General features: G+C 36.3%; 1 protein-coding gene across 2 annotated transcripts in view; it reads left to right on the top strand.

The window, feature by feature from the left end:
• srrm4 (serine/arginine repetitive matrix 4) overlaps window positions 1–23,034 on the top strand; it is a 57,743-nt gene that overhangs the window by 14,683 nt on the left and 20,026 nt on the right. For both annotated transcript variants that reach the window (XM_044111955.1, XM_044111954.1), the window contains exon 2: window positions 17,372–17,509. In XM_044111955.1, coding sequence (XP_043967890.1) covers window positions 17,372–17,509 — 138 coding nt within the window. The remainder of the gene's footprint in view (window positions 1–17,371; window positions 17,510–23,034) is intronic.

The raw sequence follows: 23,034 nt of genomic DNA, 5'->3' as shown, positions 1-23,034 counted from the left end.
GGTTATCTCTCTGCTCCTGATTCATTTTGAAAACATGAAAGCCTCTCTGATAGCCACATAATTAAACAGCTATTTTGGGGCATTCAATTTAAACTTGCGTTTGGTTGTGCCCTTGTAGAGGACTTAAAATTGCTTTGTCTCAGCGTTGTCTTTGACTGTGATGACCGTTTAAGGAAATCTAGTCACAGTGGAACAGCAGATCTCACTGAAATGAGAATTAATGATTTGCCTTTGATCCGGCCTGGCCAATGGAGGAGTAACTTTTGTCCTCAAATAAATGACTTCCTCATACTGCGGAAGATTTGGGAATTAGTAAGACCATGCAAGAAGTTTGACTGACTGATATGACTTCTTTAACACTTCCCGGAGAATTCAAAGGCTTAAAATTAAAAAAATTCTGAACACTGGAAAAAAAAATCATGAGGTTTTATAAAGAATATCCGCCTAATTTGGTTGTCTTCTACGATAACCCTTATCTGTACTTGGATTCATTTTCAGAGTTTGTACTCCAAAACAGCTCACACTTATCATAATTTACTTAGATTTATCGTACATATGATGGTACATAAATCTTTGTATTTAACTGCAATTCAATTGTTCTTTTTAATTTGGAGGAACAATTTAGCAAGTTCAGTAAATGATAAAAATGAAAATTTGCTGCACAAGCTAATTCTTGTGCAGCAAATGAGTTTAAGTATTTTCTTAAACTCTTAAAGGCTGAATAAGATAAACATAATACATATATGTTTGTATTGTAAATAAACTTAATGCTCAGTTGTTTAGTCATTTTGGAGTTGCTAGTTTGATCATTCTGTATTCCTTAGTCTCTTTCTTTGATTAGATCAGTCTTCTGTTTTACTTCAGTTCAATTATTTTTAGTGTTACTATTTATGTTTATTTCTTGTTCTGAGTTATTTTTAGTAATTCTTGTTTAATTATGTTTCTCAATTCTAGTTATTCTTTAGTGTTAAACTTATTTCCTGTTCCCCAGTGTACTGCTCCTTGCCCCCTGTACAATTTTCTCTCTCCCTCTCCTCTGTCTGACTCCTGCTTTTCCCTCACTCCTGCAAACCATCAAACACTGTATAAACAGTGTACATCTTTTGTTCAGTGTTCAACCTCCCCAGTATTTAAGCACCTTTTGCTCAGTCACTCCTTGCCAGTTCCTCTCGTACACTCTTGTTATTCTTCCTCTCTGCTCCCTGCAGTCCTTCCCCCCGGATTTGTTAGTGTTCCTTTTTGGCTTCTTTGGTTTTTCTGCAAGTTTGTTCTTTTTTATTTATTTATTTTTTTTGTTAAAATCATAAAACTCTATTTGATGTTTCCACCTGCTGCATTTCACAAACATTCATCATGACACTTACACCAACAACAAGACATTTACCTAAATGCTGGTGGGCTACATGAAATGTTTGGATATGTATAAATATGTGCAAGGTTGAAACTAAAAATCTATTAAAATTAAAGATGTGCACCAAGCTCCTGTGCAGTTTTACAGTGGCTCACCATTTTCGTCAGGAACAAAAAGGGTTCAACTGCATCAAAAAAAGTGCAAAACTAACTAACATTTAAACCCAGGATGAATGTCTAACTTTCTGACTGGGACTGTGTATTATGAAGCCTCACTGTTTTGTTTAAATAGGTAAGAGAGGTTGCTTTAATTTTTAGATATTTCAAAGAAAAACTCCCAGTCGGATAGACTTTCTTAGAGAAAACCGCTAAGAGCTTCAGGTGATTGACATATTTACTCCTTCTTCAGCAAAGTCCTCCACCACATGCCTCTCTCTCTGTGACTGCCCTCAGTGACTCCTCATCCTGTCAAGAATGGGCTGAGAGAGGCTAGAGATTAGGGGCTTATACTGTATTGGAAAAGACGAATAATCTCTCAGACGCCCTATCTTTTTCCATAAACTCTAAGGCGAGAAGACCATCCACCTGCCTGACAGACTGACTGACTCATTGATAAAACACCACCAGGGTTAAAGTACATCACATTGAAAGAGCTGACTTTAAATAACAGTTTAGGAGCATACCACTTTTCAACACCTCGGGTCATTATTGTGGATAACTGCAATAACTGGAGGCTCTAATCCTGGCCTGAAGCACTCTCTCTTCCAATGCCACATGACTGATTTTACTTATAGATGTGACATGGTTTTGAAATGCTTTTTATTTCTTTAAAAATTCCTCACAGTGTATCCAGTAAAACTTACCAAAATCACAATCAGAGGTATGCTTTTACAGTCTCTGTTTAATACCAGGTAGAGCTAGGTGACATGGACAAAATAAGTAAAGCAGTTCTATCCTGGGTCAAATTTGAACTCGTGTGAAACCAGCTTGTGTTTCCGCACAGGTCCAATTGTTCTTAGGTTGCAACTCAGTTTGTATCCCTGTAATAATGAGATTTAAATAAGCTTTCTCTTTAAGATTTTGTGTTGGATTCCAAAAAGCAAAAACTAAACCAAAATTGAGGAGTGGTGTGAATAATTTTAGAAGACTTTGTAAATTGTTGGACAAAAATACTGCTTTGATCAGTAAAACATTACTCTGATGTAGCACTCAATCTTTCTGTCACTGGGATTTCAATGTCTGAAATGTCCCTCTTTGAATCCCTTACAGAACTGGGTGTGATATGAAGGGACATAAGACAAGCAAACATTAGTAAATGTTGTTAGGAACAGGTCCAGAGTGTTTGTAGAAAAACCTGGAATTTTGTACAACTTTACACAAAAACAGACAAACATAACAGTGTAGGACACAAACAAAATAACTTACTTTAACAGCCAGATTACAAAAGACTGATAATTCCTGTGAGGCTCAGTCCAGCAAGTACTCCTTGTGATGTATTGACTAGACTGATGGTCCTACAAGCACATTTTCAAGTTACCTGTTGAGAACCAGTTAAAGAGGAAAAGTCTTATCAGAGGAGGACAGGCCACCTTACATCAAATAGAAAGCCTTTCTATCTTTTATGTTTTACTCCTTAAAAAATGAGTTAGAATGCAATCGCCTTCTTCCAAACTTTGTCTTCTGCATTTCCCAGGAGAGGACAAAGTGGACTTTCTACCTTTTTGTCACTTACACCTTTACAACAAACCCTTTTTAAGTTATTTCTTCCACAGAAAATGCACTTATAATATTTATTTGATGGAAAATAAATAAGGGTTTACATCTATACCCAGAGCGGTTCACTCCTGGAAGGGCTTTTGTTTGCCAGGAAGGTGTCAGAAATGTGCCGTTAGGATGCTGGCAACTTTTGAAACAGATGACAGGCTTTGCATGCGTTGCCATATACATGCCGCGAGAGATTATATTTGAACACTCCTTATTTCCCTGTTGCCCTGGAAACGAAGTGTCACATGCAATTCATAATATATGGCTTGTTTACCTGTGGTGTATGGCACTGATTCCTTTAATATAGTGCTTAAAATAGTTTAAAATTTAGCATGCTCAGTAAGCCCCCTTATTACGTATACTGAAACGCTTGGGATTTGTTTGCACATAGAACCAGAAGCAAAGCAAGAACTCACTGTGAACTGCACAAGCAGCTGGGAAATAATACCTGACTTAGATGTCTTATTAAAAAGACTTCCTGTTTTTTGACGTACTTCTACTGTATTGTATATTCTGATATATCTATTTTAAAATCAGAAAAGGCAAGATGTTTTGAATAAATCATAAGTCTTAGCCACAGCTGACACACTGCTGTGCATGAGCTTATGTTTCAGCAGCAATATGTCATCTGTGCAGCAGGTTAATTCAGTGTACAGGTGGTTGGGCTTGTAATAAAAAGTGTGTAAAACACCTGACTGGCTGCCACAAGAGATACAAAGATTTCTTCCTAACATTGTAACATGATGAAAAGCTAAAACAAAAACAGATTTTTAAAAATTTCCCACTTTTAGCTATTCTTGTCAATTAAGTTTGGCCTCTATTAGAATATAGATGCTGCTAAATTCGTACTATAGCCAAACGTGCAATTTTTGTTTCACTATTTAGTTGACCAGTGCCCCCTTTAGGGTGTTTGGCCATTTGTATTGTAACTCCTTGAAACTAGTTTTTTTGATCATGGCCACCAAGATGACACTCAAATAATATTGGTTCTAAATGTGACCCTGTTTTAAACATTTTATTACAGTTCCTACTGTTTTCTTGAAACCATTTCCATACTTGTGGATCAGAATTTATGGATTTTGTGAATCACATTGGTTTGTCTTTCCTATTTTAAAGAGTGGTTAAGAGAAAGGGTCACTTTTAACACATTTCTGAAATAATTTTCATCAAGAGCAAAAATCATGGCAATGCTGATTTTAAACTAAAACTGTTACTGCAAAAACAGGGACATATTTTCAGGCTTTACTTTACCAGAGGCAGCAATAGTTGAGGAGGACGTTGCTCTTTATATCTATCTCCTCAATACTTTATGAATTTATCTTGTATCACACACCACAGACAGAAGAAACACACTTGAATCAAATTAACAGTTTTTTTGTATGCCATCTGTTAAATGCAATACCCAGAGAATGACATTGCTACATAAAACACAACTTTGACATTTTGGGGATTATCTTACCTTAATTAAAAATAAAATTGTTCTTCTTTCAGAACAAAATAACATAAAGGCAAAGCCTTCCTGCTGTTTAAATATTTATTTCACCTTAACTCTACCTGTCTGACATGTGTAGAGTTACTAATTGGTTCAATATATTTACAGCTAATACAAGACTCAATTGTAGACACACACAGTAGCAGAAATTGTTACGAGCATAAGTTTCATAAAAGCAGTGGCAATGAGGATAAATGCTTACCGTAGCTGAATTAAAACAATGTCAGATATACATGAGGGAGTCTGTTTGTCAGTTTTTATTTACCCTCATTGTTCCTTCCAGAGGAACAGAGGTTGTAAAGTTAAATTGATCCCCCCAGGACCCTGGCAGCTTTTGCCTTTCCACACATTACAGATAATGGAATAATTCACTTGCCCTTGAGCCCCCTTGCCGCGCATCCATACAGAACTTCTCATTGGGCTGCCAGCAAATTGAATGAACCTGCTTTCCATAAAAAGGTAATGGACTCCTTCAGATGGCCCTCTAAATAACTGGGACGAAAGGGAAGGTGATGTGAACCAATTTATTATCTGACTTTGAAGAAGGTGCTCATGGAGGGTAAGGTCACTCTCTCATTGATCACCGGTTTCCTTCCATAGGTAAATGATTATTTTGCACCAACAAGGACTCAGGTCACCGCCAGTCATTCTTATTTTTTTTTTTTACATTCAGACCTCTTCAGTTTAAATCTTTCATAGTTAAAATTAATGCACTTACTTTTCTTTCCCTCAAAAATCTGTGAAGAAACTAAAAGGTGCAAAAAGCACATGGGTAAAATCTGTTACCTGAATGACTTCACGCCTTTTCCATTTTACCCTGGAGAGAACAAGTTCCTATTCGGTCAATTGTGATGAACAGTGGGACTTTTTTATGTCATGACAACCAGCACTAAACATATTCTGCAGGGTCCCACGCTATTAAAATTATGATGCTGGGCTGCAACACAAATCTCCTTGTTAATTGAGAGGGGAGGCAGATGATAAATTGTCCATCTGGCGCACATTTCTATTTACTGCCAGCTTTTTCTGAGAAAAATAGGAATGTTTTACTAAGAGGGATAAATGCAAATAAAATGATATGACAATAAAACATAAGTTTAAAGATATATTCGTGGGCTAATTTAGGTAAGAAGTATATTACTTTCATAACTACCAGATTTACAAATAAGTGCTGAGTGCTGTCAATCGTGCTGGTGTATGCAAAGCTAAATATGGAGAAACACTTTTGTGTTTCAGGGAAACTGTTTGTCTGCCATTGTGCTAACTCGTCTGAGCATTCATGGCAAACTTTGGTGTGGTGAACCAGCTGTATCATAGCAGAGAACGTAAGAGGGTGTGAGCAACACATACCAAAGGGTGATTAACGATGCTATGACCCTCCTGCTGTCCAGAGAATAGAGGCGGAGGAGCTCCATTTTCACACATTATCTGTCCCATAGTATAGTAATAAACATTTTTTTAAAAGTTAGATGCTGCAACTTTAACTTGTGCATGATATGTCTTAAAAGTGTCTTAACCTGATTTTTAAAGGAATCAACAGATTCAGCCTCACAGAGAGACAGAGTCAGGGTGTTCCACAGCAGGTGATGATGTATAACTCCATATCTGACCCAGGTAATAAACATATGCTTCATATGTTCCTTTAAGCATAATAACATCTATTGATCATATTACAGACAAGACAGCCAAGACACAGTTGGTCAACAGGTTTGAAAAATATAAACAAACAAATGCAATTCCTGTCCAGAAAAAAACAATTCAGTCAATAAAAGCAACCCGGTGATATAGACAGATTTAAATTCAATTAGATAGATTCTAATCCAAAAATGCAGGATATATTTTTTTCAAAAATCTGTATTTTTACTGTTTTTAGCCAGATGGCGTGAAGCAAGTAATGATTTGCCTAGATAGCTAAATGTTTGATGGTACATTGGTGGTTTATTTTGAACAAGCTAAAGGCCTGTCTTAAGATCACATGAAGCATCCAGGCAGCCAGCAGCTCCCACACTGATTAGCATCAAGGGTGAGAAGTGGGCTGAGGCACAGAAAGTCAGCGGGGGTCTTGATTGCTCTCTCCTGCTGCCACATTCTTCTTTTTTTAAGATGATTATGTTAGACGTGAACGCTTGCTTGTGATGTTTAAAATTGATGTATCAATGTACCAACTCCTCCAGAGATGTTTTTCATGATCAAATCCATACATCCACAATTGTGTGGAGTGGGTGGAATAAAAATACATGTTCCAAATTTTACTGTCGACATTCTTTCTGCGTGTAAATCATACACAGCGTGGCGACATGATGTGTTGACTAATGTATGATAGTACTACACATTTTTTTGGAGAGAATGCACTGAGACAGAGAGAAACATTTGCAAGCAAAACTTCAGAACAAGAAGACATAAAAATGAGTGTGAGGCCATGTCATCATTTGGAGAGGATGTGGGAGGAGGTCCTGACTCTGCAGGCAGCAAGCAACGCTCTGGAACACAACACGGAAACTCAGCTTCTCGGACTGAATTCAAATAGACGGAGATAAGAAGGAGAAAGCAACCCAAAAACAAAGTCGAACAACCCCGGAGGCCTGATTCAAGCAAATGAAGAGATGGGGGGCATTCAGCTGGCTGGCTAGCAGTACACGGAGTCACATTTTTAGTATCAAAATGGAGGTCGATGTGCTGGATCTCTGCTGAATACTGAGCTTCCATCTGTCAGTGAAGCACACCTGATAGGTGGCAAGCAGAGAACAGAGAGGAGAACAGAAAGAGCAATCATAGGGATCTGTCACCTGTTCATGTCTTTTGTGCCAGAACAACACAGAAATGCAGAAAACACAGTGTGAACTTTACAGATGATTACCAATAAAGATTACCTAGAAATTGCTCTGTTCCGTTTTACAAATCCACCAGACTAAATAAAGTGATTGAGGGCCAATTCTAACTTGTCCCATAAAATCAAATCTTTTAATTTCTCTTATTTTGTTGAGAGCTATTCAAATAATTTAAACAAACTAATGTGTATTAATGCTCATAAAACATAGTTGAGAGAATATATTGTGAACTTTACAAGTTGCACTGTAAATATTTCTTAGAAAAAGACAAACAGTCCTCTACACTTGACTTGCCTTTTTTTCTATTTTGTTACATTTTCTCTTTTTAGTGTGTTTCTTAATTTAGGCCATAATTTTGTGGACCTTTAAGTTTACAATTAGATGCAATTTATGAGCTTTACATTTCAGAACTCGTCAGGAAATTAAACAGTGACTGCCATCAAAGTTTTTGGAAAGTATCAGCTTGATTCCAACAGGAACTTGGCAAGTTCTGAAAGTAACCTTTAAGTTCAGGAAAGCACCTGGTTCCAGAAAAGGACTTAAGAAAAGCCTAATAAATTTCAAAAAGTTCCCTCGACATTTCAAAGAACGGAATACCTTAGTTCCTAGAAGGTTCCAGAAAGTAGACAATGAGTTTGAGACAAATACACACAAAGTTTGTAAACGTACACAGTTACCAGATAGTGAAAGTTGGTAAAATTGTAATTTTCACTTTTAATGAATTTCAGGACAAAGGAAGCTTTAAGTATTGCTGCTGATACCCAGATCTGTAAAGCTTCACAAAGCTGAACCTAAATAATCCATTTGAGTTCACTTTCTACTATGTGAACAGAATTTGAGAAATGTAAAGATAAGACACGCGCCGTGAATAATTTATGTGAAAAACCAAAGCGGTTCGAAGTTCCCAAAGCAGAGACAATTTGGAAGTCAAAACAAATTTGAAGAGTTTCATCTTCCTCTCACAGCTTTTGTTAATTACCAGAACTCATGTGAAAGTTTCCACTCCAGCAGCGACGTGCAGATTGTCCCATTCGGCAATGCTACCTGTCAGGACCGGCTGCAAACCCAACATGTTTATTGACACAAATTAAGGTGGAGCCCTGGCAGCTCATTAAGCCAGAGGAGGGAGACTGAAATGGCGAAGCAATGGGTCCCAATCTGTTTGCCCGTCGAGGTCCTTGCATTCAGACAGGTGTGCAGAGAAACCATTTAGTTAACGCCAGAAATTATTCCCTCAGAGCAACTACATGGAAATGTGATGGGGGATAATTGGAGGCTGGAGTTTGAAACGGCAGCTCAGGAGTTCCTTAATACATAGAGATGTGGCTGCTGGTCTGTCAAAGCAGATTTTAAATTAGCTTCAGTGTCATGGAAAAAGTTATTTACAGTTTATTTTGCAGTTACTGGAAAATATTGCTTGTTTAATTGGCTGATTAAGTCACATCCAGATGGCAGTCTTATATCCTGTCTGTACTCCCAGTTAATTGGGAGAGGTGTGCTGCAAAAGTTGATACTATTTGTTTAGTTTCTAGAAAAAAAAAAAAAAACTTCTGTCCTAATTTCACATTTGCAATTAAGCAGCAGAAACATCTAATTCTGAACCCATCTGTCAGCTGCCTGTTTGACAAATGACAGGAATTTATTCCGATTTGATTTTTCACAGCAACAACATGGCGAGCCATCCAGCTTTAGACTTCTTCATTTAGGTGTCCAGAAACTTTCTACCAGCCATGGAGTTGAAACCAAAACATCCTCCAAATATAGTTTTCATGCTAATTAATCACAAGGTGCATTGTGATTTTATTTCTAGATGCATTATACTTAATATTATTAGTAGTCTTCTTAGGTGATCTCCTTCATGTGGAAAGAAGATTTAAATGTGCGGCTGATGAGCTGTTAATTACACCCATCTATCTCACCCCTACACACACTCACACCTAACTTCACACTCAGTTCAGAAACAGGGAAACTGATGTACATGTAAGATTTATGATACAAAAACACAGCAGTAAAAGCTCTTGGCTACATGTGGAAAAATATAGATCATGTTAGTTGTTCTTAGTTTATAAAGTTCAACCAAAGCTCATAAAAATGACGCTAATTAAAATTGAAAGCATTGAAAGGCAATAAAGTGTTGCCAGAGATACTGATTAAGAACTTGGCATGAATTTTGTTTCCATTTCTACATGTTTTTGTTTGCCAGATGATGTTAAAATTCTTGTCCAGCTGCTGCTGACTTCTCTGTTTGGTGTGAAAGATAAGCAACAACCTACAGGAAACGCTGTCATCTTGTTTGGAAAAGCAAGCAGCACCATCTAATTATCTCCCGCCACAGTTATATTTATGTATTTCACACATTAAAATCAAACAAGACGCTTTACCCTTATAATGCATTCTTCCCAGCAGCAATATATCATATGAAGATGTTTTTATATTTGCTAACATACATCATTATTCCTTCCTGCTTGCTCTCCCGCTGCTATGTGCCTGTAGTGGCTCCTGTAATGAGCCACAGTGCAAACAGCACTTGTAAATCTGAGCACTCACACTGTGGATGTGATTTAATTTTTAGCTCTACAGAGACAAGGCAAACACAGACAGCTGCCAGTGAAATCCAGCAGGTTTGCCCAAGTCAAGTGAACCTCTTTGGCTGTAATTCACTGGCTAAAAGCATAGGATTTATTTTCTTAAGGGGATTCATCTCCTACTTGACGGGTGCAATTCTCCTATATATAACTAGCACTCTGGGAGTAGTGCGCTCTTATTTAAATCAATTAACTTGGTCACTAACCACAACAATTAGAAAATCCCAGTCAGTCTGGTGTGATTTAATACTTAATTTCAAGTACTGACTTAAAAAACAAATTCAACAAATTCACTTGCTGTCTTTCAAAGTGATTGCTGCCAAGCGGAGACTGCTTTAATTTGATTGATGTGTGGTTCACCAAGTTGTGGATTTGGTTGTAATTACTCTCTGTGCTCACCGTGATAAGGAAATTAATCAAGCCATTATGTTGCTCCCAGTTTATCAACAGGACACAATAATTGAATAAACCAATCTGACTTGTCTTCAAAGTCACTCCTGATTGTGGCGTACTGCAACTAGTGGAAGGTAAAAAGATGAAGATCTCAAGCATTTTTCACAAAGAGATGATTCAACCATCTCCATGTGACACAGGGGTTGTTATTAATTTAAAATTTTTAGAACATTTAATAGGTTTTATTCATAAATCTCTGCAGTAAGAATATAAAACAGAACTAGATTGTCTTACTTTATCTCCAGACTCATACAGCCCAAATCCTTAGACAGTGTAAAGACAAATGTGAGGCTTCTCATACTCTGAGGGTTGCTGCTATTTCCTCTTGTCCTAAAAATTATCAGTGAAGCTACAGACCGCCTTTGACCACAAGATATCAGAGAAGAAGAAGGGGTGTTGAGTTTGGAAAGGTCAGATGTATATGTTGCAGCTTGACAGCACAGCATTAAAATGCACTGTAAAATGCTCCAGCAGCCAAAGTAACAAAGAGGTAATAAAGTGTTGTCTCTTCTGTGGGTTTGTTAAAAGTCTCTAAGCAGCATTCTGTACTGATTAGAGAGGATCAGGCTTGTTCTTTTTTTATTTTCAAGCTGAATAAGAAAATTCTACATCATTTTAATAAAAGATTCTGCTTTTTTTCAATCTTGTGTTATGAATATTGCTATATCCCCATTTCTTTTAAGACTGTTTGTTAAGCCCCAGCAGAGAAGAAGTAACCTTAATTCCCAAACCACGCCTATCCCTCCATGTTTAACAAACTTAGCGCCCAAAGTGCAAAGTTTTAGAGAAGCTTGTCCCAAATCAATTAATCTCTTCCAGGAAAAATACCAGTCTGGTTGTATTATAATTGAGAACAAAGAAGAAAAGAAGAAGAAAAGGTCCCAGTACTACATCCTGAGGTGCTCCACACAATAAGCCCTTTGCAGCCATTATGATCTGTTTTCAAAAACAACTTTTCTGCTGGAAAGAGAAAAGTAAAAGCTCTCTACCCGTCGCTTCCTGAAGCCGGATCATCAAAGTACTATTTGATATTTTATCAAAATCAGATGTGAGAAACTACCAGAACCTCTACTGTGAGTTTCCCAATGTCGCCTGAGATCATATTATACTGTAAGTAGAAACTTAAAATAAAGTAAATTACTTCATCTTTACTGCAGTAAAGATGATGTAATTTACTTTGAGAAAGCAGAGTGAAACTTGTCAAAGATCTCATGTGAACTCCACTCAGAAATATCTGAGCTGGGATTTGAACTTCTTACCGAGAGGCAACAGCCTTAACAGCCACTCTGCAGCCTTCAAAATGAATACCAGTTTCTAAATGTCAAGCATTGATACTAAAGCCTGTTTTGACACCTACTGACATTTTTTACAAGATCTGAAGATAATCTTAATAATCTTGTGGTTGACTCTTTTGGTCAAATGCTTAATTGAATGCTGCTGCTTAATTGCAGCACCCTGTTCTTCCTTGAGCTGAATGTCTGTAATAAAATCTCTTAACTTGTAATCAATTGCACTTGACCTAAAAGTATCCATTTTAATGTCACACTGAATTATTTCAACAGGTTTTGAGACCCAGCAAAGTGAGAGATGTTTCTCATTTTCCTTGTGTCGCTTTAATTACACGTGTCCTTTTAGCGGTGATGAAGTTGTTCTTTACTTTAATCCAGAACTTGGACAAACATTCTGACTGTAATTTAAAGCTATTTGACTTGGGACCACCCAGTTGGGGGTTTTAATTGTGGCTGTAGATCATCTCTTTCCCTGGTAATTATCTCAACTATCATCACTCCTATAATAATGATGATCAATTGTTCCACATTTCCCTGACAGGGATAATTAAAAGTTTATTAGCCTCCCTCAACCTCACACAAAAGCCTGGGGAAAACTTAATTTAAACCTGGAAGAGAAGAAAAAGAAATATGTGCATCAGTTCTTCACTTTTAGTGTCTTAACATAAATCCTTCCTAAATCTCCACAGCTCATTCTTCATTGTTTGACGACGGAGGTGTGATAAATCTATAAATAAGTAACTATGTTTATTCAGGCAACTTGGCAACCTTTTTGTATAATTAGCTTGTTAGACTGAGGCACACTCCACTGCAAATAGCAATGTTTGAGCAAAAAGAGTCAACATTTGTTTTGTGCTTTTTGGATGAACTAGTCATCAAGTTTAAATTGGTTTATAATCTGAATATTATTTGGAAATTTTACAAAAAAAAAAAAACAGATCACAGGATTCAGTTCAGATTATAAATTTTCCACCGTGTGAGGTTTGATTCATCCAGAGCCAGATGTTCTTTTTGTGCCGTCGCCTCACCGTTGGTTGTATTGATCCTTTCTGGTGTGTTTCCTGACTTGTTTGCCACAGTTTGTTATTCACTTGCTCTCATAGGCCTGAGGAGTCTTGACTACCGCAATCAGGGCAATGGAGCACCATCCTGGTTGCTATGGCAACCAGGATAACGGAGACACAAACTTGAATGGATTTCCGAATGCTGCAGTGAATCCAAGCTTCAGATACTCTTAATTAGCTTTTTGTTAGCATTTCTTTTCATTATTCTTAGCATCATCACAAAAAAAAACTACCTTTATGACAATCACTAAAGAATGAATTAATCTTGCTAATAAATTGTACATCATTCATAAGTCTTTTTATATCTTTTATACTTTTCTCATGTTTGCTTCTATGAAAAAAATTGGCTAAAGTAGTTTTCTATGTATATGCGTGTCAAAATTTTCTGAGATTTGAAAATTCCAAACTTTACTAAATTCAATCTTGCACAGAATACAATAAAATTAAAAGAAATGCTTAGTAATTTTACTAGTTGCAATTATAAAAACAATATCACAACCATATAAAAAACATTTAGTAACTCAAATATCTTAATTTAAAACATGAATGCAGTTTTGATTATTCAGAAACCTCAGTTTAAATGATTTTCTAAAACAGTTAAATGGTGTGATTTTTCTTAAAATTAAGAAATGTGTATATTTCATTAAAAGCAGCAGCTGCTTTAAAAGCATCAGTATTAATACATTTCTGAAAGCCGAGTGGGAATATTTCCAAAAGGAAAAGGACAAACAACCATTTGAAGCAATCCAGATATCCTAGAAAATGGAAAAGGCTCTTATTTTTGTAACATGATATAATAAAAGGGGTAAAACATTTAGACAACATATTTAATGAAAATATTTTATACCTATTAATGCTGATAAAATCTTCAAAATTTGACAACTGAAATGCATTGTATTGAACAAATAAGAAAACAAGTAACTTTAGGTTTAACTGAAAGTTGATTCATGCACCACAGGAAGATCTCACGTTCTAGTGTGAATTGAAAGTGTATGAATATATTCGGCAAAAGTGAAGATATATAAGCACTTTCTGCTAGGTTAGGTGTTAGCGCACACTGAGGTGAAAAATCCCGCTCTCTCTGTCCTGTGTGCTGCATGATTTTGAACCATCTGTTTTTTGTCAGCGACAGTGGTGAGGGAAGAAGCAGAGAGGAGCATCACACTGGGAGGAGGTGGACTTTGCCCTTGTGACAAAAACTGGAACAAGAGGAAGTGACAGGATGATCACTTCTCTTTTTTTCAAAGAATTTCTCATCACAGAAGGAGGTGTGCTCGTAAAGCGTGACTCATCTTCTGAGAGAAAGGGGTCAAAAAGTCAAAAAGTGGAACGTTTTCCCATGTCTGTACTTTTCCATGCAAACATTTCTGTCGAGCTGCATTTCGGCTACGGATTGAGTTGATCCCACAGTCTCACTTTTACCTGTTTCAAGCTGTTTCATGGTAAACAAACACTGCCTGGATTTTCCAGGATTAGCGTCCACATAATTCTTCCTCATCAAGCGAGCTGTCATTTAATCCGCTCCCTACTTGCATTCGTTTAAAGCCTTTTTGTCAGCTACGTGCTTTGCAGTGACCTCTCCGATACTTCTAGCTGCTTCAGAGACTGGAGGAAGTGAATGTATACAATATGGTGTGTGAATGAGGGAGAGGTGAAAGAAAGGGATTTGCTGAACAGATACAAAAAGTGTTTATGGCTTGAAAGGTTCAGGATATAAATATCAAAGGCCAGATTGAAGGGGCAAACATTTGCTGTTGTTGAAATTGATTTCATTTAGAAGTCATCAACTGCTACTCCTAAACTAGTCGCAAATAACAAAAAAGCAGAAAGAAGTCGAGTAAAAGGAGAAACCTTTGGGTCACTTTCCATTCTGTCTTTATTCGGCTACACAAAGCAAACCTTTCTCAGCAAATGTTTTGCCTTTTCTTCCTCTGTGTCAAGATAATTGTGTGTTTATTGTCCAGATGTTCACAGGAAGCAAGCAGCTTTTATTTCTACTGGCTGTAACATAATTAAACATCTTCATGCAGAACAAACAAAGAACTCCACATTCAATTAAACCTCCCCCTTAATAACACTTTTAACAGTAAATCGGAAAAGATTTAAAATAGTGTTTTATTGTTCTTTAGTAGCTGCTATTATGATGAGCAGCTACTAAAAGGAAGTGAAACAAATCAGTGTGGCGCTGGTCCAGGCAATGATATTCACTCAAATAAAATTAAAAAGTTTTCAAGATGATTAATTCCACAGACCCATTTTTCCCAGTATTGTGGAAATATTGACATGAATATTTAATATTATAGAACATTATCTTTACAGTTTTATACAAACTCAAATTAATCAAATTTAAATGCTAATAGAGGATGTGAGGAGAAAAGATTGTAGACAATATTTCTCTGAGAAGTGTTTATTAATGAGTGGTGCTGTAAATTATACCAGTGTGAAGAGGCTTCACTTTTCTGAGTTGATTATTTTTTTAATTCTTGCTAGGTAATTAATGTCAATTGCAACTAATTTGGCTTAAAACTCTGAGGAGTTACAACATCTTTTAATTTTCCTTTGGGACTTATAAGTATATTTGAATTTAATATTTCTGGAGAAATTTGATAATCTGAATTCCTTGGGATTTCCTAGAAGCAGCTAACTAGCTTGTTAGCTTTGTAGCTAGAGAGTCAGCTGGCTAGCTAGCTGAAAGGCTGGATGGATGGATGGATGGATGGATGGATGTTTAATGATTTGCAAATAGGATTTTAAAATCTTTAGCACAACTTTTCTTAAATCATGAGATTAAAAAAAAACTTACCTACAGATTTTATTATCGGAAAAATGTATTGCAATATTCGCCACCATTACCAAGTCCATTACAGAACTAGGGTGAAACATTTAAAACTGTTTGTTGGCTGAAATACAATATTTATAAGCAAGTTTTCAATATTAGGTTATTTTATTTCTTTGTAAATAGCTGTTTGTGCAACAAGGTTTCCAGTCAATGCCACCAAATAAACAGTACTCCATTCCACTCATTTAATTTTAAGCTATTTTCTTTCAGTTTGTTATACTACTAATTGTCACATCGGTTTTCAGAAAAACGATTTAACTTAAATAGATTGTATTAATTGGTCACAACAAGTCAAATTAAGTTTATTCAATTTAATTTATTAAGTTGTCATGCTAAACAAACATAAATAGATTAAGTTTGTAAAGTTTCTCCTGGCCAATGAACACGTTTTTTGAAGTTGGAGCTCCATTCTTTTTTCAGGGTACTTTTGAGCATAAGTTCAATAAATTATTACTCAGATACTTATGTATACATTCTTTAAATACTTATGTAATCTACTTAAACACATTTTTTTTCATTTCAGAAGTTTATTTGCCCCTACAAGGAGAAATTTGTCCAATCACCATTTTGTTTAAAGGTTGTCTTCCTCATCAGCCTCCTTGATCAGACTAATCATCCTTCTGGTGGCTGTCTTATCTCCCCTAACACCTTCCCCACACTGGATCATGTCGAAGCACGCAGTCTGCCGTTTTACATTATTAGATCCCTGTCAGGGGGCACTTCCTCTGACTCTGAGAGGCCCCCGAAAATGAAGGCGAGGAAGATAGAAAGCGACGGCTCCTGCCTGCTCGGTGCAGCGGGAAGTGGAGAAGACGGTGCTGATGGACTAATCTCTTGCTCTGATTATCTTCTCATTACAATCAGACTGAAGCCACTCGCTGAAGAGGAGAATTTGTAATTACTGTCAAATCTCTTGCGACTAAAACAGAGAATGTTTATGAGGGCTTTAACTGCAGGCCCACATCAAATAACTCAATTTATCAAATCATTTGTGGATGAACATTGTTTGTGGAAGGATTGTTGCAGTAATATGTTGAAGCAGGAAATAATTTGTTTTTACCTTACTTTGATTTCTGATACATTTAGTAAGAATTTGCAAACTCCATGCAAAAAGCAACTATCTGGGATTCAAACCCAGAACCTTCCTGCTGTGAGGTAGCATTTCTAATAACTGTTACATCATATCAAACCACTAAACCACTGAAACTGCAAAAGAGGGTCAGCGTGTGAAATATTTAATGGTTTTACTTTGCTAGCTAAAGAAAACCTGCAGTTCAAATATTGTTTTTTGCTATGTTTGATAAAAAAAACATGGTAGAATTTAATCTATTGCTACAACTTGCATCACCTCTACCTGGAAACAAAAAACAAAACTACTTAAATGTCAAGGCAGCGGAAGCATGTACATTACTACATTTCAACTGACGTATCAGTTTGACTTGTAAATCACTGACCTCCATTTTTCCTGGAGATTAGCTTCCAGCAGGAAAAGGTTGGGACTAAAACGTATGGCTAGTAGACTGGAGGGAATAGCGTTTACCAAGCAAGCTATATCCTCTTTTACACTGTTGTCTGATATAAGCTTTAGGTTTGTGGAAACTAAGAAAAAAAACATGAATGTTGACATTTTGCTGAAGTGCAAAAAAGTGTTTCTGTCTAAATGTGTCTTTTCTTTCTTTTTTTTTTTCTTTTCTGTTTCCTGTGCAGCTCAGAAACAACAACATCCTACCAGCCGCTTCAGACAGACGATCGGAAAGCTGCTGACATGCGGGTGGACAGAGTAGACAGGAACGGCTGCATCAAAGGGAGCGGACGTAAACACCACAGCCACCGCAGGGCCAGAATGTGAGTTAGTCTCTGTGCTCTCACTGAAGCTAAAAGGAAATGCTTCAAAAATCATCAAGAGCGTTTCCTAAGCTCAAAAAACAAGCGCTGCGGAAGAGATAAGAGGACTTAGAAATCAATCCATGTTAAAGACGTAGGAGTTTTGATGAGAGTGACGCGAAGCTGGTGATGAATGGTAGGGGTTTGTTTTTGTTTTTCTGCTTTGCTTTTGTAGATCACAGTGCTTATGATAAACCACTTCTGCTGTTCCACAGAATTTCTTCAGGGCCTGACTCTAAGTGAGAAAAAGCAGAATAATCTCTGTATTCTGGTGAATTGAAAGTGAAAAGTCTTATCAGGTCGACCCTGGAGGACAAAAAGAAAGAATCTGGTGTCAAACTTTACTGTGCATCATTAGGATTTACTTTTAGGGAAATCTTAACCTGGAAGCCCTTACAAAAAAATCCCATGAAAATCACATGTGATCACATGTGATCCACATGTGGTTTACACAAATTTTACATGTGAATGATGTGAATCACATGTGAAAGCACATGAATACGTGTGATTTTGGAACGTTTCGTGGTAAAATCACATGTGATCCACATGTGAATCACACATTTCCACATGTGATTCACACATTTCCACATGTGATCACATGTGATTTTCACAAAGTGAAAAGTGAAAATCACACCAAAAAAATCACATGTTTTCACATGTGATTCACATGTGAATCACATGGGATTTTCATGGGATTTTTTGTAAGGGAGTCTTCTTCTCTTTTTCCTTTTTCTTCTTCTTTTAATCAGAGGTAAGGACCTCTTCATTAATATAAAAGCTTCAAAGCGTTTGCAGCAGCGCGGCAGGGGGAACATTGGGATGTGTGAAGCACATTTGAGGTTGCATCAGTAACATAAAGCTCACTGAATTTTACCCTGCAGCAACTGTTGGTATTAAAATTTTACAATGAATGAAACACAGAGGTATGCAGGCGTCTGATAATAAAGTTTCTGTCGTATGCGGTTAAATAACTAAAAGTTATTTGGCATAACCCCAAGAGTATGAGGAAAAAACTTAAAAATGTGACTTTCTAACGTTTTTTTTCTTGAAGCCTTTTTTTATTCTTGTTTTCGTTTATACTTGGCACCTTCAGCTGCCTGATGCAACAGCTCTGGGATGTATCCATATTGGCTGAAAAGTGGCCCCAGTGGGCCTTGACTTCTTCGAAAGCCTCCACTATGAAACACTGTGGGAATTAACACTTTTCTCTGTGTGATTTATATCAATGTGATTGATGTGTTTTCATATATGCTTTTCACACTTCAAAACTGCCTTTTGACTAAAAGGAAAGTGAACAATGACAACTTCAGCCTGTGGTGCTGGTCCTTCGAATATCTGCAGAGAAAAAAAAAACTAGACATAATTAATTAAACTGCATGAATATACATTTTGAAAGTGTATAACAATTATCAGTATGTATTTCTGGTGTTATTTTATAATCATACTGCTGCTGTATATCAGAGACCTTTAGATATTTCTAACTTTCTTTTACACTTGCTACCTTTATCTCTCACTAGTTTTTTGGAGTATATTTGTATTTGAATTGTTTGATATATGTTGTTTTTGTTGTCTGGGGACTGCAGTTGAAAAATAGTTAACATTGTTTCTGTCAAAATAATTTTCAAAAATTCAAAATTCCTCCTAAACCACAAAACCATACAATATAACTGGATTTAACAAGGTTTCTGCATGCTTTGAAGCTTATAATTTAACAATGGTCACATTGCAATGTTGGTTTAGTATTATTTCATTTAATTCAACTCACTATGTTAACTTTTTCATTTCTGAACATTGTCTAAACAGACACCTGGTTAATTTGGCAAATACTTGGTTCAAAAGTGAAATTTTATTTAAATCTTTAGAAATTGTTCATATTTCATGGTGAAATCAGAAAATGTTTTACAGAAATGATTTGTTGTGGGTGTTACACATTTCTTGTATGTAAACAGACATTAGAGGGAGTTTTATTTAATATTATCACCAAGGAGAAACCAAATGACTGCTAAACTTTTCAGAGTTTTTGTGACAAAAAACAGACACTATAGGTCAAAATTAAATTATAAAATAGCAACATTTTGTGGAGAAAATATATGCCTGAGCCAGTCTAAGTCATACAACATGTCACAGTATAGCAACATATAATTCCTGGAACATTACATTTTATTCCTCACACCCTCTACCTCCATTAAGTCATGGTCTTCTAATCTTGCATAAGGAGTTTCATTTTTACCCAGTTTACACAAAAAGCCACCATTAACTCCTGCTAAGATCATCTCAATTGAAGGCACAGTATTTACCAGTTAAGTGCACATTATAATGGCTTCTGTGGCCATAAAAGGCCTTTTCGTTAAGAAATATGACTGTGTTCACCTTATCTTTTCTATGACGCATGGTTGATAATAATACCAATAGGCGGGCAAAAAATACACTTAAAACTAGAACAGTTTTCCAGAAAATTGTTCATACACCCAACTTTTTGTGCAAGTAGCTCTGAAAAATGTCTATTTTTAAGAAAATTACACTTTCTCCTCTTATAAACATTTGTGATTTTACAAAGCTGGATGTAAGGAAAAAGAACTGGGTGCGAAGAGAGAAATGGGATTTTGTGTCATCACCAAATTGCTCCTCTGTGACGTCTGTGTTTAAAATTCCTAACAGGTCACAGTTGTAGCTTATTTCATAAACTACTGCGCCTGGTATGAAGGCAGGAAATTGGGTCACATCACTCAGTGTGTAATATCTTTACAATGGTCCCCTATGTGTCCAAAACGTACTAGAGGAAACAAAATGTTTTAAGGCCATCTTCCATCAACCTTCTGCTGCTCCATTACCAACAACCCAGACATTACTGGTGGTCTGGAACCCGACAGTTCACTGCTTTCAGCCACTAAGAGAAAACATGATGTTTTTCATACACAGCGTATCTGGAACAGTTCCATGAACAGTCACGGCCTTGCCTTTTTTTAAAAAAGATGTCACCTCTGATTAGTTATTTTTCCACCTGAAAGGGCATTTTACTTTTTTAAAACATTTTCAAACTCAAGGGTTTATGTGGTAGAACCTTTCTGCAAGCTAAACGTTTTTAGAAAATAGAACTCTTTATTAAAGCCTTTAATTTCTCACTGTATTTGTTTTTGTTAAGCAACACATTTTTCATATTGCCTATATGGAATGATGTGGGGTTTTCTGGAGTGAACACTAACTGTCTAATCTCTAAGAATACAGTCAGTTTTCAGAAACATAAGGAAACTGTGATCTCATAATCAAACTGACAGCAAATCAGCTCGACGTCATTCAGAGGTAATACATTAACTTGACATTAACAAAGACACAGCGGGACGGATCATCGGGGAAATGATGGACAGGGAGAGACTGAGTAAAACTACCTTAATGACGGACAAATTCTGGGATTTATTATGAGTCTCTGCTTATTTCCAAGCCCAAATGAGCAACTTCACGTTCAAAAACGAGCCCAAAAAGGCGCAACCCGCCGCTCATTAAATTTGCAAGCGACTTAAAAAAAATGAAGCCCAAAGCCGCTTGTAATAATCGGACTTGGCGACAGAAACTGAAAATAGTTCCAGTTTTTCCACCAACAAAATCTTCCTCCATTGTTTACATTTCTGTCGCATAGAGACGTCGGTCACTCGACAAGACGAGTAGAGGAAATACGATTACGGTAAATAACAAAAGAAGATAGTAACGCACAGTGATTTTGATAAGTAACTGTAGTCTGACTACTGGATTTGAAATAGCAACGCGTTAGATTACTCGTTACTGAAAAAAGTGGTCCGACGTCAGTAACGCGTTACAAATTAACGCGTTACTGACATCACTGTATATATATATATATATATATATATATATATATATATATATATATATATATATATATATATACAAACATGTATACGTTTTAAAATCTTCTTTACCAGTTATTTAATGTTTGTCCTCCATTTGAAATGTTTTTAATAAACTAAAATTAGATGAAGATGATAATTTAGGTGAAGTTATAAAATGTAACAACATAAATGCATCCAATGTAAAAATTCTGGCAATTAAATGTACTAATCTAATTATTTTCATTTCTGTCTTAGTATATTCCAGGGAAAAAAAATTACAAAAGTAATTTCACTCTAGTTGAGCTCAGGTAATGCTTTGTTTTTATCAAACAAAACAACTTCTGGATTCAAACTCCACCTCACCTTCTATAGCCTTGTCCAATAAAAAACAGACTAAAATAGTTAAAAGTTAATAAACTGAACCTTTACCTGATCTCTGTTCAGAAGCCAGTTCCCCAACAAACACATAGAAACAATAATTATTATTTCTAAATTTACAGTCACAGTATTCCCTTTTATGGCTGTCCTAATTGCTCAGAGTGCACTACTCTGGACATCTATATGTGTTGCTTATATACCTGCAGCCAGCACTGCACAGCTCACCACTTCACAGCCATTTATAAATTTGTCCAACAATAACCTGCCTTCTGTTCAAGTCCGTTTCCTAAGCCTGTTAGTCTATGATGCATTAAAAATGATAGATTAAGCCACAGAGGGAAAAACTTGATTTAATTTATAATTGGGTGGAAAAAAAAATCTGTGTATATTCATACATTAGACACCTCTTGTGGCATTATAAAAAAAATAAAAGGAGACATAAGATTTTCTTTTTCCACCAATGCCTTTGACTAGAAGGTCAGTGGAGTGGAGGGTTCACTGCCTACAGCCTCCGTGAAGCATTGCAGAAGAATCATGCTTTTCCCAAAAGCTTTTACAAATAGTGCATGATTAATACTGTGTTTGTGCTGTTTTCATTTATTTATGTTTTTCAATGGCTAATTAACTACAAAAATTTCCAAACCCTTTGTCTCAATAACAAAGTGCTGCCAGAAAGAAACGTCCTCTATTGGGAAAAGCACTTTCTCTTCGGATTGCTATCTTGCTAATTGGATCGCAGCAGCTCAACTCAGCGGAGAAATCAAACATTAGTTATAAAATTAAACTGATTTTCGCGTCTTCTAAAGACAGCATGTCAGATTTAATGAGCAAATATTAGGCAGGTTTCAGGGAAAGCGTACACTCGGCATTTCAGAATGCCTTATATAAAGAACTGAGGTAGAGAAAATCACATTAAAGACCAGAAATACACGAAAGAAACACCAAAAATATTTAAACGCTTTATTCTCCTGTTTTTAAGGGCTTTTTGCACATATTTTCAGGAAAATTGTATTGTGGAGGAGAACCTACATGATGTATTCCCTTGTTTCATTTTTTTTTGTAATCACATCTCTGGTGACCTGAGGAGTCTACACTTCAAACCTGAATTATAATTAAATCACTTTACAAACAAGAAGCCAGTGTAGTAATTTAAAGATTGGGATTGTTTCCTGCTGCTGGCCAGAACTCTGCTGGTATTATTTTGGTCAACTGATTGATTTGCTACAGAAAGCAGTGAAAATACCCATATAATAATGAAAAATGCTA

Source organism: Gambusia affinis, linkage group LG03 (assembly GCF_019740435.1).
Source record: "Gambusia affinis linkage group LG03, SWU_Gaff_1.0, whole genome shotgun sequence".
Taxonomy (NCBI): Eukaryota; Metazoa; Chordata; class Actinopteri; order Cyprinodontiformes; family Poeciliidae; genus Gambusia; species Gambusia affinis.
This window is presented reverse-complemented; position numbering and strand designations above follow the sequence as displayed.